The 16632-nt window shown below is 43.3% G+C and overlaps 1 protein-coding gene across 1 annotated transcript in view; it reads left to right on the top strand.

Annotated features, from left to right (window-relative positions):
- The window catches only part of gss (glutathione synthetase), a 57697-nt gene that overhangs the window by 29319 nt on the left and 11746 nt on the right, over positions 1-16632 (top strand). The window contains exons 5-9 of the mRNA XM_043710808.1: positions 2967-3106; positions 5195-5311; positions 11302-11382; positions 15481-15558; positions 15906-15975. Coding sequence (XP_043566743.1) covers positions 2967-3106; positions 5195-5311; positions 11302-11382; positions 15481-15558; positions 15906-15975 — 486 coding nt within the window. The remainder of the gene's footprint in view (positions 1-2966; positions 3107-5194; positions 5312-11301; positions 11383-15480; positions 15559-15905; positions 15976-16632) is intronic.

The raw sequence follows: 16632 nt of genomic DNA, 5'->3' as shown, positions 1-16632 counted from the left end.
GCTGGACCCAAAGAAGCAGGTCCATGCTGACCCTCCCTCTCTCTCTGACATCCCTCCTGTCAGAACCTGTTAGTTTTTTCCTCTTGTTTTTTGGCCAAGGAGTATTTGTGGGGATTGTTGCAAGTCATTGGGACAGCATCATTAAGTTGGGATAATCTGTTTGGTTTTCAGACAAGTTGTCTTTGTGTTTCATTCAGTAATCTTGTAAATAAATTCTGTTTTGGTTAAAACTAAGTGGATTGACCAGCTGCATCCCTCCTGGAATATCCACTTTCCACCTGCTTAAAACGAGCAAAGTTAGGGTCTGGGCTACCTTCTTGAAATGCTTTGAGGGGGCATCTGACCTGGTCAATAACAAATTACAGTATTTAAATGGTATCTGGATGGGTATATGAATAGGAAGGGTTTAGAGGGATATGGGCCAAGTGCTGGCAAATGGGACTAGGTCAGATTGGGCTGTCTGGTCGGCACAGACGAGTTGGACTGAAGAGCTGGTTTCCATGCAGTATCTCTGAGTGCACCACATTCTTTCTATTTTAGCATACTGGGTTGGGGAAGGGCAATTTAGACCAATTATATAATTGCTACTACCCTAGAGCAGAGCAGGGTAGGAACTGAACACTTGGACACACCCTAGTTTATAATGCTCGGCTAAGTGGCGCATCATTATGCACTTGGTCGTGAGGGAACCTTTATCTCACCCTTCCTGTTCCATCTCATGTTTAATTGTTGAACTTGAACTCTTCCTTAATTATCACACTGATGTTCAACTCCACTTCAAAAAGGTATCTAGAATGTGGAACCTGCAAGTACCTTTCATCCTTGGTCCAATTTAGTTTACGTTGTCATGAACTTAAATATCTTTTTTTAAAATCTACATTGCTGTTTCTTGACCTCATTGTCTGGATTATGGGGTTATCTTGGGTGTCGGTACAGTTTTGGTCTTTGTACCACTGGAACAGTGTGCAGTGTTGCTGAGTGGAATTTTTAAAAAAATTCTGTATTGAGATGCGAGTGCTGTTGTGCAATGCTCCTCTAATTTTTCTTCCGGCTGGGCGGATCTCTGAGGTCAGTGCGCAGCGTGATGATTGACCTACCCAGGGATTACCCAGTGGCTGGGCAGCTTGAGAAACATTTTTTAATGCCTCATTAATTGTCCTTGTGTTGGTGAGGTAATGTTTTGTTCTGTTCATGTGAAGGCTGCACCAGTGTTTATTGCTCCGTTAAGAAGGTGGTGGTGGTGAGCTGTCAACTTGAACTGGTGCAGCAATGCGGTTGACTCTCAGCTGCCCTCGGAAATGGCCTAGCAGGCCACTCACTTCAAAGGCAACTGCGGACGGGCAATAAATGCTGGCTAGCCAGCAACACCACATCCCATGAATGAATGAAAAAAAAGGCCATGTTCTGCAGGTGGATGATGTGATAAGGGAAGGGATTTCAGGATCTTGACCCAGCGACACTGAAGGATTGTGATTGTTTCCCTATATCTGCTGCTCATGTCCTTGGTGATAGTGGGCGTGGGTTTGGAAGATGCTGTCTAAGGAGCCTTGGTGAATTTTTGCAGTGTGTCTCACAGATGATACATGCTGTTGCTACTGAGCACCTGCGATTAAGGGACTGAATGTTTGAAAAAATGCACTGCCAGTTTTTCTACTGGAGGCCTCTGACCAGTGGTGGTCCACGGGAATTGGTGCTGGATCCACTTTTGTAATTTATATCAATGATTTAGATAAGAATATAGAAAGCGTGGTTAGTAAGTTTGCGGGTGACAGCATGGTGGCTCAGCGATGAGCACCGCTGCTTCAGCGCAGGGAATTTGGTTTGATTCCACCCTCGGGTATGTCTATGTGGAGTTTGCACATTCTCCCCAGTGTCTGCATGGGTTTCCTCCAAATGCACTTGGCTCCTCCCACAATCTAAAGATGTGCAGGTTGGGGTCGTTTGGCTGTGCTAAATTGCCCATAGTGTTCAGGGATGTTAGCTATGGAAAATGCAGGGTTACAGGGATAGGGTAGGGTCATGGGTCTGGGTGGGATGCTGTTTGGAGGGTCGGTGAAGACTCGATGGGTCGGATGGCCTGCTTCCACACCATAGTGATTCTGTTCTATTCTATGTTCAACACTGAGCTTGGTGGTATAGTGGACAGTGAAGAAGGTTAGATTGCAACTAACAAAAACAGAAATTGCTGGAGAACCTCAGCAGGTCTGACAGCATCTGTGTAGAGAGAAAGAGTTAATGATTTCGGGTCCAATGACCCTTCCTCAGATAAACAGAGTTCAGACACAATCCAAGTAAGTGATGGAACAGACTGTAGGGAATCAAATGGATAAATAAATGCTGTTCCATTTTCCCCCCTCATCTGTCTTAATGTGGAGCTATTGCTGAGGGATTGCAACCTTGATATATGTGTAATATTTTACCCTGTTTCCTATTTTGAAGAGGAGTCTTCCTTAAAAACAAAAAGCATCTCTCTCAGCTATTTGAACATTAGGGGCATCTTATCTTGTCCTTCTGTAATATAAATTTTTCATTTTGCAGGGAATGTGTTCCAAATAAATCTCTGCCTTGTAGTTCAGATAGTTAATTCACAAATTGAACTTTTGATGTTTTGCTATGCTAAAGATGCTATATAAATGAAGGTGGTTGTTGTTGAGATTGTAATCAAAGCCAAACTATCAGCATGAACTTGGGTAATTTTAAGCTCAGCAAGGGTGTGTTTTATTTGTGCCTCTGGATAAGAGGACAGTAAGATAACTGGTTTGAGTGACCTCTCAGGATAGTGAGAGGTGAAGATTAGGGATACCTGGGGTAACAATGTGGAGCTACGTTAAATTCTAAAGGGGTTGTACATGTTTTAAAATTTCTGCCATGTAAGTTATGTTTTAAAAGAGGAAGCATTTTGTTTTGGAATTGCCTCCCCTTTATATCGACTGAGATGTGTTTTTCTTTTTCCTTTCCTTGTTCAGCCAATTGCTTTAGGTATAAACAGATCTGACTACATGTTTGACAGAGGACCTGATCACAGCGTTTCCTTAAAACAAATAGAAATTAATACCATTGCTGCTAGTTACGCAGGACTGGCTGAGCGAGTCCCGGATATACATAGGTAAGAGCTGAACGAGAGATTTTGACAGTTAATTGAAATTGATGTCTTTGTGTGAGGGTGAGAGTGGTTGCCCATTTGATTGGGGTTGGCATCGAGGACCCCTATCAAAACCAGAATCCATGGAAATCGGTGAGGGAGGAGACTCTCCAATGGTTAGTCTCATACCTGGTGCAAAGATGGGAATGGTTGTTGGGGGTCAGCCATCTCAGCTTCTGGACATCTCTACAGGAGTTCCTCAGAGTAATGTCCTAGACCCAACCATCTTCAGCTGCATTATCAGTGATGTTTCCTCCATGGAAAGGTCAGAAGTTGGAATGTGCAATTATCAGTGAACAATGTTCAGCACCGTTCATTACTCCTCAGCTACTGAAGCAGTCCAGTTGCAAATGCAGCAAGGCCTGGACAACGTCCAGGTTTGGGCTCGTAAGCGGTAAGTAACCTTTATGCCACACAAATGCCAGGCAATGACCATCTCCAATGAGACACAATCTAACCACATTCAATGGCATTACCATCACTGAATCCTCCACTATCAGCATCCAAAGGGTTACCATTAACCAGAAGCTGAACTGATCATGGCTACAAGAGTAGGTTAGAGGCTAGGAATCCTACAGCGAGTAACTCACCACCTGACTCCCCAAAGCCAGACCACTATCTACAAGGCACATTTTTGGAGTGTAATGGAATACTGCCCACCAGCCTGGATGGGTACAACTCCAACACCCATGAAGCTAGATATCACCCAGGATGAAGCAGCCCACTTGATTGGCACTATTTCGATAAACATACACTCCTTTTACTGATGCTCAGTAGCAGCAGTGTGTACCATCTGCAAGACTTACTGCAGAAATTCACCAGAGCTCCTTAGACAGCAACTTTCACACATAGGACCACTACCATCCAGAAAGCAGCAGATATGAGGCAACACAGCCACTTAAAAGTTCCTCTCCAAATCACTCCGTATCCTGACTTGGTAGTATATTGCTGTCGCATCACAGTTGCTGGGTGGGACTCTATCCCTGCGTTCAACCCGTGAAACCCACATCCCATGAATGAACAATAAACAGAACTAGCTGTCTGTCAGCTGTGACAGATGGAGGTTTGTGGGCAAAAATGCTTACATTGGGCAGAATGGCCTGAATCTGGATTTTTCCATGCAAATTCGGTTTTCTCAATTAACTTTTGTGTATAAAATGTAACTGCCATTTAAAGATGGCAGGCTATTAAAATTCCAAACGAAGCAACTTTGATTTGAATAGGAAAATAGACTTGCTCAATGTAAAGGCCATGGTTTGGTTCAGTTGGACCAGAAGAATATAAATCATTTTCTCTTGGAAATTGAAATACTTTGTACTGTTGAGTTTCAACTTTATTGAATTGAATAGCTTTTAAAACAAAATGAAGTAAATTTTAAAATATGCAATTAAAGAAAAATGGTAATTTTCTAAAGCATAAAGAAATAGAAATTGCTGGAGAAACCCAGCAGGTCTGGTAGCATCTGCAGAAAGGAAAAACTGAGTTTACATTCACTTCTTCACTCACGCTCCTGTACATATCCTCCTCAAGTTGGCACAGTGGCTCAGTGGTTAGCACTGCTGCCTCAGAGCCAGGGACCTGGGTCTGATTCCGTCTGTGTGTGTCTGTGTGTGTCTGTGTGTGTCTGTGTGTGTGTGCCCACGCCCCGGTCCGATGGATTGGCCATGCTAAATTGTCCATAGTGTGTTCAGGAATGTGTAGGTTAGGTACATTATACAGGAGTAAATAGGGGAATGGTCTTGAGGGTTGGTGTGGACCTGTTTCCATACTATAGGGATTCTATGAAGTCCATAGTGTCCTACAATGAGTACGGTCCTCTTTCAGCTCAGTAGCCCAATTGATGGTAGGGTATGGTAATCCCCTCCCTTTTTGTGCTGGTGACCTCTCTAATCCCCATTGGGCTGTCTCTTTGCCCTTTTAAGGGTTTGTGCACATGAATTTGCTGATGTTGTGTATCCTTCAAAGTTGTGCCGTTCATGCGATCCTGTTTAAAAAACTTGATGAAAAAGTGGGCATTTATGTTGGGTTTTTTTTTCTTCCTGCTGCCATCAGGCATGTTCTGAACTTCTGGGGAAAATCTGACGAAGCAGCTAAAATCTTGAGTAACTCTGCTGTAAAAGGCATTGCTGAAGGGATCGCAAAAGCGTGGCAATTATATGGATCACCATCGTAAGTAAAATTCAAACTTGAAACCAGACTGGGGTGTAACTAGGATTGTGCAGCCATTGGTGAAGGAAGAAATTCAGGCTTTTAGAAGCTGTAAATGTTAGTCACCACCTGATGGTTGACAAATTGAGTTTAGTACCTGCATCTATCTGTACCTGCATATGATGTATATTAGTTCTAATGTCCACTTGCAAACCTTTGCTGTTTACTAATGGAGCCATACTTGAGCTTTTGCTGGTCTTTGGTACCTTGCCTGGAAGGCCATTCGTTTATAGGCATTTACCTAATACCTCTGAGTTTACCTAATAGACTCCTACAGCATGGAGACAGGCCCTTTGGCTCAAACTGGTCTGTGCCGACCCCAAAATGTCCATTCACACTAATTCCCTTTCTCTGCTCTCGACCCAGATCAGTGGTTAGCATTGCTGCCTCACAGCACCAGGGTCCCAGGTTCGATTCCAGCCTTAGGCGAAGGTCTGTTTGGAGTTTGCACGTTTTCCCCGGGTCTGCGTAGGTTATCTCCGGGTGCTCTATGATGTATATTAGTTCTAATGTCCACTTGCAAACCTTTGCTGTTTACTAATGGAGCCATACTTGAGCTTTTGCTGGTCTTTGGTACCTTGCCTGGAAGGCCATTCGTTTATGGGCATTTACCTAATACCTCTGAGTTTACCTAATAGATTCCTACAGCACGGAGACAGGCCCTTGGGCTCAAACTGGTCTGTGCTGACCCCAAAATGTCCATTCACACTAATTCCCTTTCTCTGCACTCTACCCAGCTCAGTGGTTAGCACTGCTGCCTCACAGCACCAGGGTCCCAGGTTCGATTCCAGCCTTGGGCGAAGGTCTGTGTGGAGTTTGCACGTTTTCCCCGGGTCTGCGTGGGTTATCTCCGGGTGCTCCGGTTTCCTCCCACAGTCCAAAGATGTGGTTAGGTGAATTGGCCATGCTAAATTGCCCATAGTGTTAGGTACATTAGTCAGAGGGAAATGAGACTCAGTGGGTTACTCTTCGGAGGGTCAATGTGGACTTGTTGGGCCAAAGGGCCTGTTTCCACACTGTAGGGAATCTAATCTAATCTAATCTTATCCATGTATTTGTCCATATGCCTTTTAAATTTTGTTAATGTATCCACCTCAACCACTTCTGCTGGCAGCAAATTCCATATGCGTATAATCCTCTGTGTTTTTTAAAAAAAAGTTGCCCCTCAGTTTCCCTTTTACTCTTTCCTCTCTGTTGAACTGATGCCCTCTAGTCCTTGATTTCCCCAACCTGGGAAATGAACTCAGTGCATTCATTCTATCCATGTCTCTCATGATCTTATACACCTCCTATAAGGTCCCCCCTCAGTCTCCTACACTCCAACCTCTCTCTCTCACTCAGACCATTGACTCCAGGCAACATCCTTGTAAATTTCTTCTGCACTCTTTTTCCAGTTTAATAACATCCTTCCTATAACAAGGTGTCCAAAACTGACCACCATACTTCAAGTGCAGCCTCACCAATGTCAACATAACTTCCCAACTTCTACACTCAGTGGCCTGACTGATGAAGGCCAATGTGCCAAAAGCCGCCTTCACTGCCCTGTCAACCTGTGACTCCTCTTTCAGAGAACTGTGCACCTGAACTCTGTTCCACTACACTCCTTAAGGCCCTACCATTCACCATGAAACTCCCACCTTGATTTCACTTTGCAAAATGCAAGACCTCCATTTGCCATTTCGCATCCCACTTCCCCAACTGATCGAGGTCCTGCTGCAATTTCTGATAACCTTCTCACTGTCCACGATACCGCCTGTTTTAGTGTCATCAGCAAACGTACTAATTTATGCCTTGTACATTCTCATCCAAATCATTGACATCAATAACGAGCAGTAATGGGCCCAGTACCAACCCCTGAGACACCCCACTAGTCTCCAGTTCGACAAGCATCCTTCCACTGTTACCCTCTGCTCCCTATCATCAAGCCAAGTTTGTATCTAATTTGCCAGCTTGGCCTGGATTCCATGCAATCTAACCTTCCAGAGCAGCCTACCATGTGGAACCTTATCAAAGGCCTTACCAAATCCCATATAGACTACGTCTACTGCCCTGCCCTCGTCAACCATCCTGGTCACTTCTTCAACTAATTCTAACAAATTGGAGGCATGATCTCCCACTGTCAAAGCCATGCTGACTACTCCTAATTAAACCCTGTCTTTCCAAAGGCATGTAGATCTTAGAATCTTCTCAAGTAACTTACCCACTACAGATGTTAGGCTTTTACTGGTCTATAGCTCCCAGGGTTTTCTTTGCAGCCCTTCTTGAATAATGGCACAACATTTGCTATCCTCCAGTCTTTGGGACCTCATCCATGGCTAACGATGATGCAAAAATATCAGCCAGGTCCCCTCCGATTTCTCCTCTGGCATTCCCCAGTAATACACAGCTCAATCAGTAACACACTCACCACTGAGTCAGCAGGTAGTCCCACTTGCATGATTTGAGCTTCAGGTTGACAGTGCAACACTCCCTCAGTACTGTGCTGTAATGTTGGAGGTGCAGTCTTTCAGACGACATGCCAACCCAAAACTGCTTTGTGTTCTCTGGCAGATACTGTGGGGAATTCCAGCAGGCATCATCATTAAATCTGATTATTGGGCTGTTGTTGTCTTGTTGTTTATAGGAATTTACAGTGTACAAAATGGCTACGACCTCTGATGTAACAGCAGTAGATGTTTGCAAATGTTTTGTTAGGACATGTAAAGCACATTTGCTTGCTTTATGTTAAAATGCTATATAAATGCAAGTTGTTGTGGCTACACTTCACAATGTAAAGAACCTTTGGGAAGGGAAATGTAAATCGTTCTGACAGCTTACAGAAAAGGGGGCCATTTTGCCAACCCGGTCCATGCATGCAAGATATTTTTCCCCCTCCTTTACACATCTAACAATAGTTGGCAGACTGAAGTGGGGACCCTGGGATCACTTACAGTCACAGTCATACAGCATGTAAACAGATCCTTCGGTCCGATCAGTCCATACCAATTATGTTCCTCAACTAAACTAAACTAGTCCCACCTGTCTACGTTTGGCCCATATCCCTCTGAACATTTCTTATATACATGTTCAAATATCTTTTAAATGTTGTACAGGGCATTCTGCTATAATGTACATTTTGTTAACATGAATTTGCTGTAATGAGATTGACGAATTGGGGTTACTGTTTCAAAAGCGTGAACTTTTTAAAACATGTGTTGGCTGTAATGTGATTACATCACCAACACTTTAAACGCTGTATCTAAAGCATGATTTTTCTATAATGCGAGGTTACACTAGAACACAACCATCAGGTATAGAAGAGCTACTGTAACTGTTTGCATTCACCACTTCCTCCATGTGGTACTTCACAAACCACCGTGTTATTAAAAAAACATTCCCTCATGTTCTTTTCAAATTTTTCTCCCCTCACCTTAAAAATATGTCTCCTGGTTTTGAATTCCTCCGCCCCCCCCTAGGAAAAGACTCTTACTATTCACTTTATCTATGCCCTTTAAGATTTTATCATTCTCTGTAAGGTCACTGCTCAATTTGTTTCTCTTCTGCATGCAAAGCTGCGATCAATGGAGCATGCTGGCTGAGATCAGCAAACTCTCCATTGTGGTGCATTCCTTTTTGTTTGTGTTCACTTTGTGCCGTAAGCTAGCAATCCGTCAATGTGGAACAGTTCCAAGGGTTTTCCTACATTTAACCGTTCCATTCAATTCAGTTCTGCCTACCAATAGAGGTGAGCATTTCAATAAGTTCCTCAGGGCAGTTCAGTGGTCAATAAATTTTGCCGCTGTGATTTGGAGAAGATGAGAGAGAAGCAGGTTCCATGTGACGGGGGGCTGCTATTACCTGTGCTGCTAAATGCAACTGAAAGACATGGGTTCAGTGTGACGAGGACTCTGAGATCCAAGAACAGTTGAATAGCCTTTGTGTAGTGAGGGCTGAAGGATTGAGGAGCTGTGAAGTGTTCTGAAGAAGCCACTGCACGGTTAATAGTTCAGAGGCTAGGAGTTGAAAGCCTATATGCAGTCTTTGCCCCATGCAACTAAGAACTCAGGAGTCAAATCCTGGAGCAGCGCTGGACTGATGAAGCTGACTGGGTTTGTGAAAAGCTGGAGTCGTGCCAGAGACAAAGTGTTGGAATGCAGTTTCTAAGGTTCCGGGGGTGGTGTGGTTTCAGGAAAACGTGGACCACCAAACTGTGAGCAGTCACTAAGGCAGCCTGTGATGGAATGGCCTTTGGTGGCGGTCATCAAAAATGAAGAATCTTTTGTGAGGTGTTAAAGATTTGTTGACTGTGGAGTGTTAGACCTTTTTGTCTTTATTCATTAGTGGCTTGGAATGACGACATTGCTGGCTAAGTCTTCTCAATCTTTGTACCATCTAAGCTTTACTTTGTCAATAATCTTTGCATGTTTGAATTTTTATAGGTTTCGTAATAAACTACTTGCAGATAAAAGAAACCTGGCAGAATTATTATCAATACTGAACCAGTTAAAGTCTGAAGCCAGTGTAAAGTAAACTTTGTTATAACTGGCACTCTTGATAAACCGGCAAAAATTATATAACTCTCAAATGCCACAAAATATATTATTCTATTCTGTCCAATTATTATAATTTTTAATTTATTTACTTCAGGGTGAATATACATGTTCAAGTATATTCACATGAAATATTAACAGTTAATTAAGTGACTTATGCTGTAAATAAACTTTAACGGTGATGTGTATACCCTTTGCATTACATTTCTATCACTTAGTGTTTGTTTTTATATTGATTGCATCGACCTCTTGATTATCCAGAATATTTGATCAATTGGGGTATACTCCTGGTCCCATAGGTGCCAGGTAATTTAATGCAGTACAACCATTCTGGTTAAATGTTACCTTTTATATCAGCAGCGGAGTGGGACTAGAAAAGGATCTGCACACCCTTAAACCTCAGGCATGACACCATGGCTGGCTGGAGCACGCTGCTTAAGGCTTGATATAACATGCTGTCTGTAACCAGCTGTGCAAATGAATGAGGACAAAAAAGCAAATATATAAAATAATATAATAACTATGTAAAATAAATAATATTAGAAATAAAAATTGTTGGAAAAGCTCAGTAGGTCTGGCAGTATCTGTGGAGAGAAATCAGAGTTATTGCAAGGTTTGTGAAGGTTTGTAGCTCAGGTTGAGGTTTAGGGTGTAGGTTTGCTCGCTAAGCCGTAGGTTTGATATCCAGACGTTTCATTACCTGGCTAGGTAACATCATCAGTGGCGACCTCCAAGTGAAGCGAAGCTGTTGTCTCCTGCTTTCTATTTATATCTTTCTCCTGGATGGGGTTCCTGAGGTTTGTGGTGATGTCATTTCCTGTTCATTTTCTGAGGGGTTGATAGACGGCATCAGGAAGAAAGTTAGCCACCAGGATACAACACCAGCTAGCCACAAAAAGACACGACCCTCTCTCCCTCGTAGCCCTACACACAGATGAAAAAAACCACCATTTCGACTGGGACAACACATCTATCCTGGGACAGGCTAAGCAAAGACATGCCAGAGAATTCCTAGAGGCCTGGCACTCCAACCACAACGCCATAAACAAACACAGATCTAGATGCCATCTATCAACCCTTCAGAAATGAACAGGAAATGACATCACAAACCCCAGGAGCCCCATCCAGGAGAAAGATATAAATAGAAAGCAGGAGACAACCGCTTTGCTTCACTTGGAGGTCGCCACTGATGAAACGTCTGGATATTAAACCCACAGCTCAGTGAGAAAACCTACACCCTAAATCAGAGTTAATGTTTTGGGTCCAGTAATCCTTCATCCTAACATTCTGACCCAATCAGTACATTTGGCTTCTTTAGACTACAATTTCAGACGAAGACTTCTGTTCGTCAGCAATTCAAAGGTACCTGATGATTGCACGATGTGTAAACCCAGCCCTAACTGTACTTCTCTCCTTTTCTAGGGCAGTGGTTCTCTTTCTAGTGGAAAAGGTCTCCAGGAACATCTTTGACCAACGCTGCTTGGAAATGGAGCTGTGGAATAAGTATGTGTCCACTGGGGTAGGTTGGTGACCTTTGGGTTTAATTCAATAGAATGTCAGACAAAAGTTTCATTGTGAACTTCGTAGGGACATAATCACTGTTGTCACTTAGAGTCATAGAGATGTACAGCATGGAAATAAGACACTTCAGTCCAACTCATTAATGCTGTCCAGAAATCCTAAGTTAATCTAGTCCCTTTGCCAGCATTTGGCCCATATCCCTCTAAACATTTTCTATTCATATACCCATCCAGATGCCTTTTAAATGCTGTAATTGTAACAGCCTTCACCACTTTCTCTGGCAGCTCATTCCATACACACACCACCCTCTCCGTGAAAAACGTTGCCCCATAGATCCCTTTTAAGCTTTCCCCCACTCACCTTAAATCTATACCCTCTAATTTTGGACTTGCACACACTGGAGAAAAAACTTTGGCTAATTACCTTATGCCCCTCATGATTTTATAAACCTATAATGTCACCCCTCTAAAGTGCCAGGAAAACAGCCCCAGCCTATTCGGCCTCTCCCTATAGCTCAAACCCCCCCAACCCTGGCAACATCCTTGTAAATCTGTTCTGACCCATTTCAAGTTTCACAACATCCTTTCTATTAGTAGGGATATCAGAACTGCATGCAGTATTCTAATAGTGGCCTAACCAATGTCCTGCACAACCACAACATAACCTCCCACCTCCTATATTCAATGCTCTGACCAATAAAGAAAAGCATACAAAATGCCGCCTTCACTGTCCCATCTACCTGTGACTCCACTTTCATGGGGCTATGAACTTACACTCCAAGGTCTCTTTGTTCAGCAGCACTCCATAGGACCTTTACTATTAAATGTATAAGTCCTACCCTGACCTTTCCATTTCCAAAATGTAGCCCCTCACATTTAAACTATCTGCCACTGCTCAGCCATTGGCCCATCTGATCAAGATCCCGTTGTACTCTGAGATAACCTTCTATACTGTCCACTACGCCTCTAATTTTGGTGTCATCTGCAAACTTCTCCTTTGTTCACTTCCACTGTGTTTATATAAATGACAAAGAGCAGTGGACCCAGCACCAATCCTTGTGGCACTCCACTGGTCACAGGCCTCCAGTCTGAAAAACAACCCTCCACCACCACCCTCTGTCTTCTACCTTTGAGCCAGTTCTGTATCCAAATGGCTAGTTCTCCCTGTATTCAATGAGATCTAATCTTGCTAACCAGTCTACCATGAGGAACCTTGTTGAATCCCTTACTGAAGTTCATATAGATCACATTTGCTGCTCTGCCCTCATCAATCCTCCTTGTTACTTCAAAAAACTCAATTAAGTTCAAGAGACATGATTTCCAAAGCATAAAGCCATGTTGACTATCCCTAATCAGCCCTTGCCTTTACCAATACATTGAATCCTGGGGGACAGGATTCCCTCCAACAACTTGCCCACTACCGATATCAGACTCACTGGTCTATAGTTCTCTGGCTTGTCCTTACCGCCCTTCTTAACAGTGGCACCACATTAGCCAACCTCCAGTCTTCTGGCACCTCACCTGTGGGTACCGGTGATATAAATTTCTCAGCAATCACTTCCCACCGAGTTCTAGGAGACACCTGATTGGGTCCTGGGGATTTATCCACCTTTTTAAGACATTCAGCACCTCCTTTTTTGTAATACGGGCATTTCTCAAGATGTCGCTGTTTATCTCCAATGTTCTCTATCTTCCCTGTCCTTTGCAGTAAACACTGATGCAAAATACTCATTTAGTATCTTCCCCATCTCCTGTGGTTCCATACAAAGGCTGCCTTGCTGATCTTTGAGGGGCTCTCTTCTCTCCATAGTTACCCTTTTTTGTCCTTAATGTATTTGTAAAGACCCTTTGGATTCTCCCTGACACTGTTTGCCAAAGCTATCTCATGTTGCCTTTTCATCCTCCTGATTTCCCTATTAAGTATACTCCTACTGTCTTTAAACTCTTATAGGGAACCACTTGATCTCTGACTATACTGACCTCTATTTCTCTAGCCATCTAGCATTCCCTACACCTACCAGCCTTGCCCCTCATCCTAACAGGAATATACTGTCTCTAGACTCTCGTTATCTCATTTCTGAAGGCTTCTCATTTTCCAGCCGACCTTTTACCTGTGCATATCCGCATCCAATCAACATTTGAAAGTTTTTGTCTAATACTGTCAAAATTGGCCTTTCTCCAATTTAGAATTTCAACTTTTAAATCCAGTCTATCTTTTTCCATCACTGTTGTAAAACTAACAGAATTATGGTCGGTAGCCCCAAAGTGCTCCCCCACTGACACCTCAGTCACCTGCCCTACCTTATTTCCCAAGAGTAGGACAATTTTGCACCTTCCCGAGTAGGTACATCCACTTACTGAATCAGAAAACTTTCTTGTACACACTTAACAAATTCCTCTCCATCTAAACCCTTAACACTATGGCCGTCCCAATCTGAGTTTGGGAAGTTTAAATTCCCTCCCATAACCACCCTATTATTCTTGCAGATAACTGAGACTGTCTTACAAATTGTTTTCTCAATTTCCTGCTGACTATTTGGTGATCTATAGTACAATCCCAATAAGGTGATCATCCCTTTCTTATTTCTCAGTTCCACCCAAATACATCCTCTGATGTATTCCCAGGAATATCCTCCCTCAGTACAGCCATAATGTTATACCTTGTCAAAAACGCCACACTCCCTCCCCTCTTGCTCCCCTTTCTATCCTTCCTGTAACATCTATATCCCAGAACATTAAGTTGCCAGTCTTGTCCATTCCTGAGACACGTCTCTGTATTTACTATGATATCCCAGTCCCATGTTCCCAACCATACCCTGAGTTCATCTGCCTTAGCTGTTAGTCCTCTTGCTTTGAAATAAATTGTAGTTTAATTTATCAGCCATACCTTCGTGGGTGGCACAGTGGTTAGCACTGCTGCCTCACAGCGCTGGAGACCCGGGTTCAGTTCCCGCCTCAGGCGACTGACTGTGTGGAGTTTGCACGTTCTCCCCGTGTCTGCGTGGGTTTCCTCCTGGTGCTCCGGTTTCCTCCCACAGTCCAAAGATGTGCAGGTCAGGTGAATTGGCCATGCTAAATTGCCCGTAGTGTTAGGTAAGGGGTAAATGTAGGGGTATGGGTGGGTTGCGCTTCGACGGGTCGGTGTGGACTTGTTGGGCCGAAGGGCCTGTTTCCACACTGTAACATAATCTAATGTAAACCTTATTCTCTGCTTTGTTCCTGCCTGACTATTTGACCTACTCCTTTTCCCAACTGTATCAGTCTCTGACTGATCTCTTTGCTCATTAACTCCCTGGGTCCCAGTGAGCCACTGTCACGTTAATGCCCTTTTGAGGAAGGATACCTGCCGTCGTTACCCACTATGCCCCAGGGGGCATAGTGACTCCAGACCCACAGAGATGTGGTTGACTCTTAACTGCCTGCTGGGAACTGGGGGACAGCCAGCAAGCATCAGTCATTCGGCACAGAGGAAAACATATAGATGGCTTTGCAATCATGTAGGTAGTGTCACGCGGTTGTATTGACTATGTACCTGGCACTGAGCCAGCAGAAAGTCTTTTTGAGCTGACAGAAAATTTTGCTGCTGCGACATACAATGTTAAGCGATCTTAAGTACTTTGTCCAGCCTGTTTTTCCACTTCTTTTGTTGAGACACTTTATTTTTCTGGAGCAATTTGTATTTCAGACTGAAATTAAACTGCAGGGTGAAAAGCTTTTACAACCTTCAGCAGTTTTCTTTTGGTCTTTGAAGTTTTTAGAACTGTGCGTCTGATATTTTCTCCCATTTTCAAGTGCAGGAAAATTGCTCCTTTTTTAAAAAAAAATAAAATGTGCTGAGCAGGTCAGGCAGTACCGGTGGGGGGAGAGACAGTTTACATTTCAAGACCAACAAAGACTCCTCTTCGAAACAACAGATCGACTTTTTTTCTGAATACAGGACTCCATGTTAACTCTGTTCCTCTTTCCACTGATGCTGCCAGACCTGCTGAGTTTCTCCAGCATGTCCTGTTTTTATTTCAGATTACCAACGTTCTCAGCCTTGTGACTAATTCTGTTGTTCATTTTATCTTTGTCCGTACAGAAACATTCGTGTCATAAGAAGACAGACGGTGGACATACACGAGAGGGGGTCCCTGGATGATGAGAAGAAACTTTTTGTGTGAGTTTAATTCCTGTCTGTGCTATTGAGGATTTAGCCTAGCCACCTCAAGTGAACTACTCTACGAGTCAGAGAGAAAGTTCTTGCCAAAATAAATTTAATTGACTCTTAATTTTTAAAAGTTATGTTGCAATTGTACTTCTATTTGGTACAAATAGTATCATAGAATCAAAGAGTTAACAGCATGGAAACAGACCCTTCAGTCCAACTAGTCCATGCTGACCAGACTAGACTAGTTCCATTGCCTTGCTCAAAGCATTTCTGAAAGGTGCTAATGCCTGACGCGAAAGCTGTAATTGTAGCCAGTTACGAAGCAATATTAATTGTCCTGTTGTGCTCATGTTTAGAGATGGATATGAAATTGCAGTCGCTTACTTTCGCACTGGATATAGTCCAGAAGATTACCAAAATGAAAATGTGAGTGTGTAATTCATTTTTTGCTTTCTGTTGATGTTTGCTCAAGGGCCAGCCCAGTGGCAATGCCTTTGTTCTGGTGATCGGATGCCGCGTAGACCAGAGTTCAGATGCAGGACACTTCTGGTTTAGGTGGCCTGATTTGTCCCTGGATAAACACACTGAGCATGACAGACAGCGAGGGATGAGTGATGCAGAGCCAGTCCTTTTTGACTTCTGTCAAATATCACATTAATCAAGGCACATTGGGTGATTTTCAGCACAAGTGCAAAAGGCTGTTAAGAGAATGCTGACTTTTTATAGAGTCATAAAGATGTGCAGTACAGAAACAGACCCTTCAGTCCAACTTGTCCATGCTGACCAGGTATCCTAAATTAATCTAGTCCCATTTCCCAGCACTTGGCCCATATCCCTCCAAACCCTTCCTATTCATATACTCATCAAGTTGCCTTTCAAATGTTGTAATTGTACCAGCCTCCACCACTTCTTCTGGCAGCTCATTCCATACATGCACCACCCTCTGTGTGGAAAAAGTTGCCACTTAGGTCCCATTAAAATTTCTACCCCCTCACCCTAAACCTATGCCCTCTAGTTCAGGACTCCCCCACCCCAGGGAAAAGACAGTGTCTATATATACTATCCATGTCCCTTATGATCCTA

This window comes from Chiloscyllium plagiosum, chromosome 20 (genome assembly GCF_004010195.1).
Source record: "Chiloscyllium plagiosum isolate BGI_BamShark_2017 chromosome 20, ASM401019v2, whole genome shotgun sequence".
Taxonomy (NCBI): Eukaryota; Metazoa; Chordata; class Chondrichthyes; order Orectolobiformes; family Hemiscylliidae; genus Chiloscyllium; species Chiloscyllium plagiosum.
Note: the sequence above shows the minus strand (reverse complement) of the source record. Positions and strands in the feature narration are given on the sequence as shown.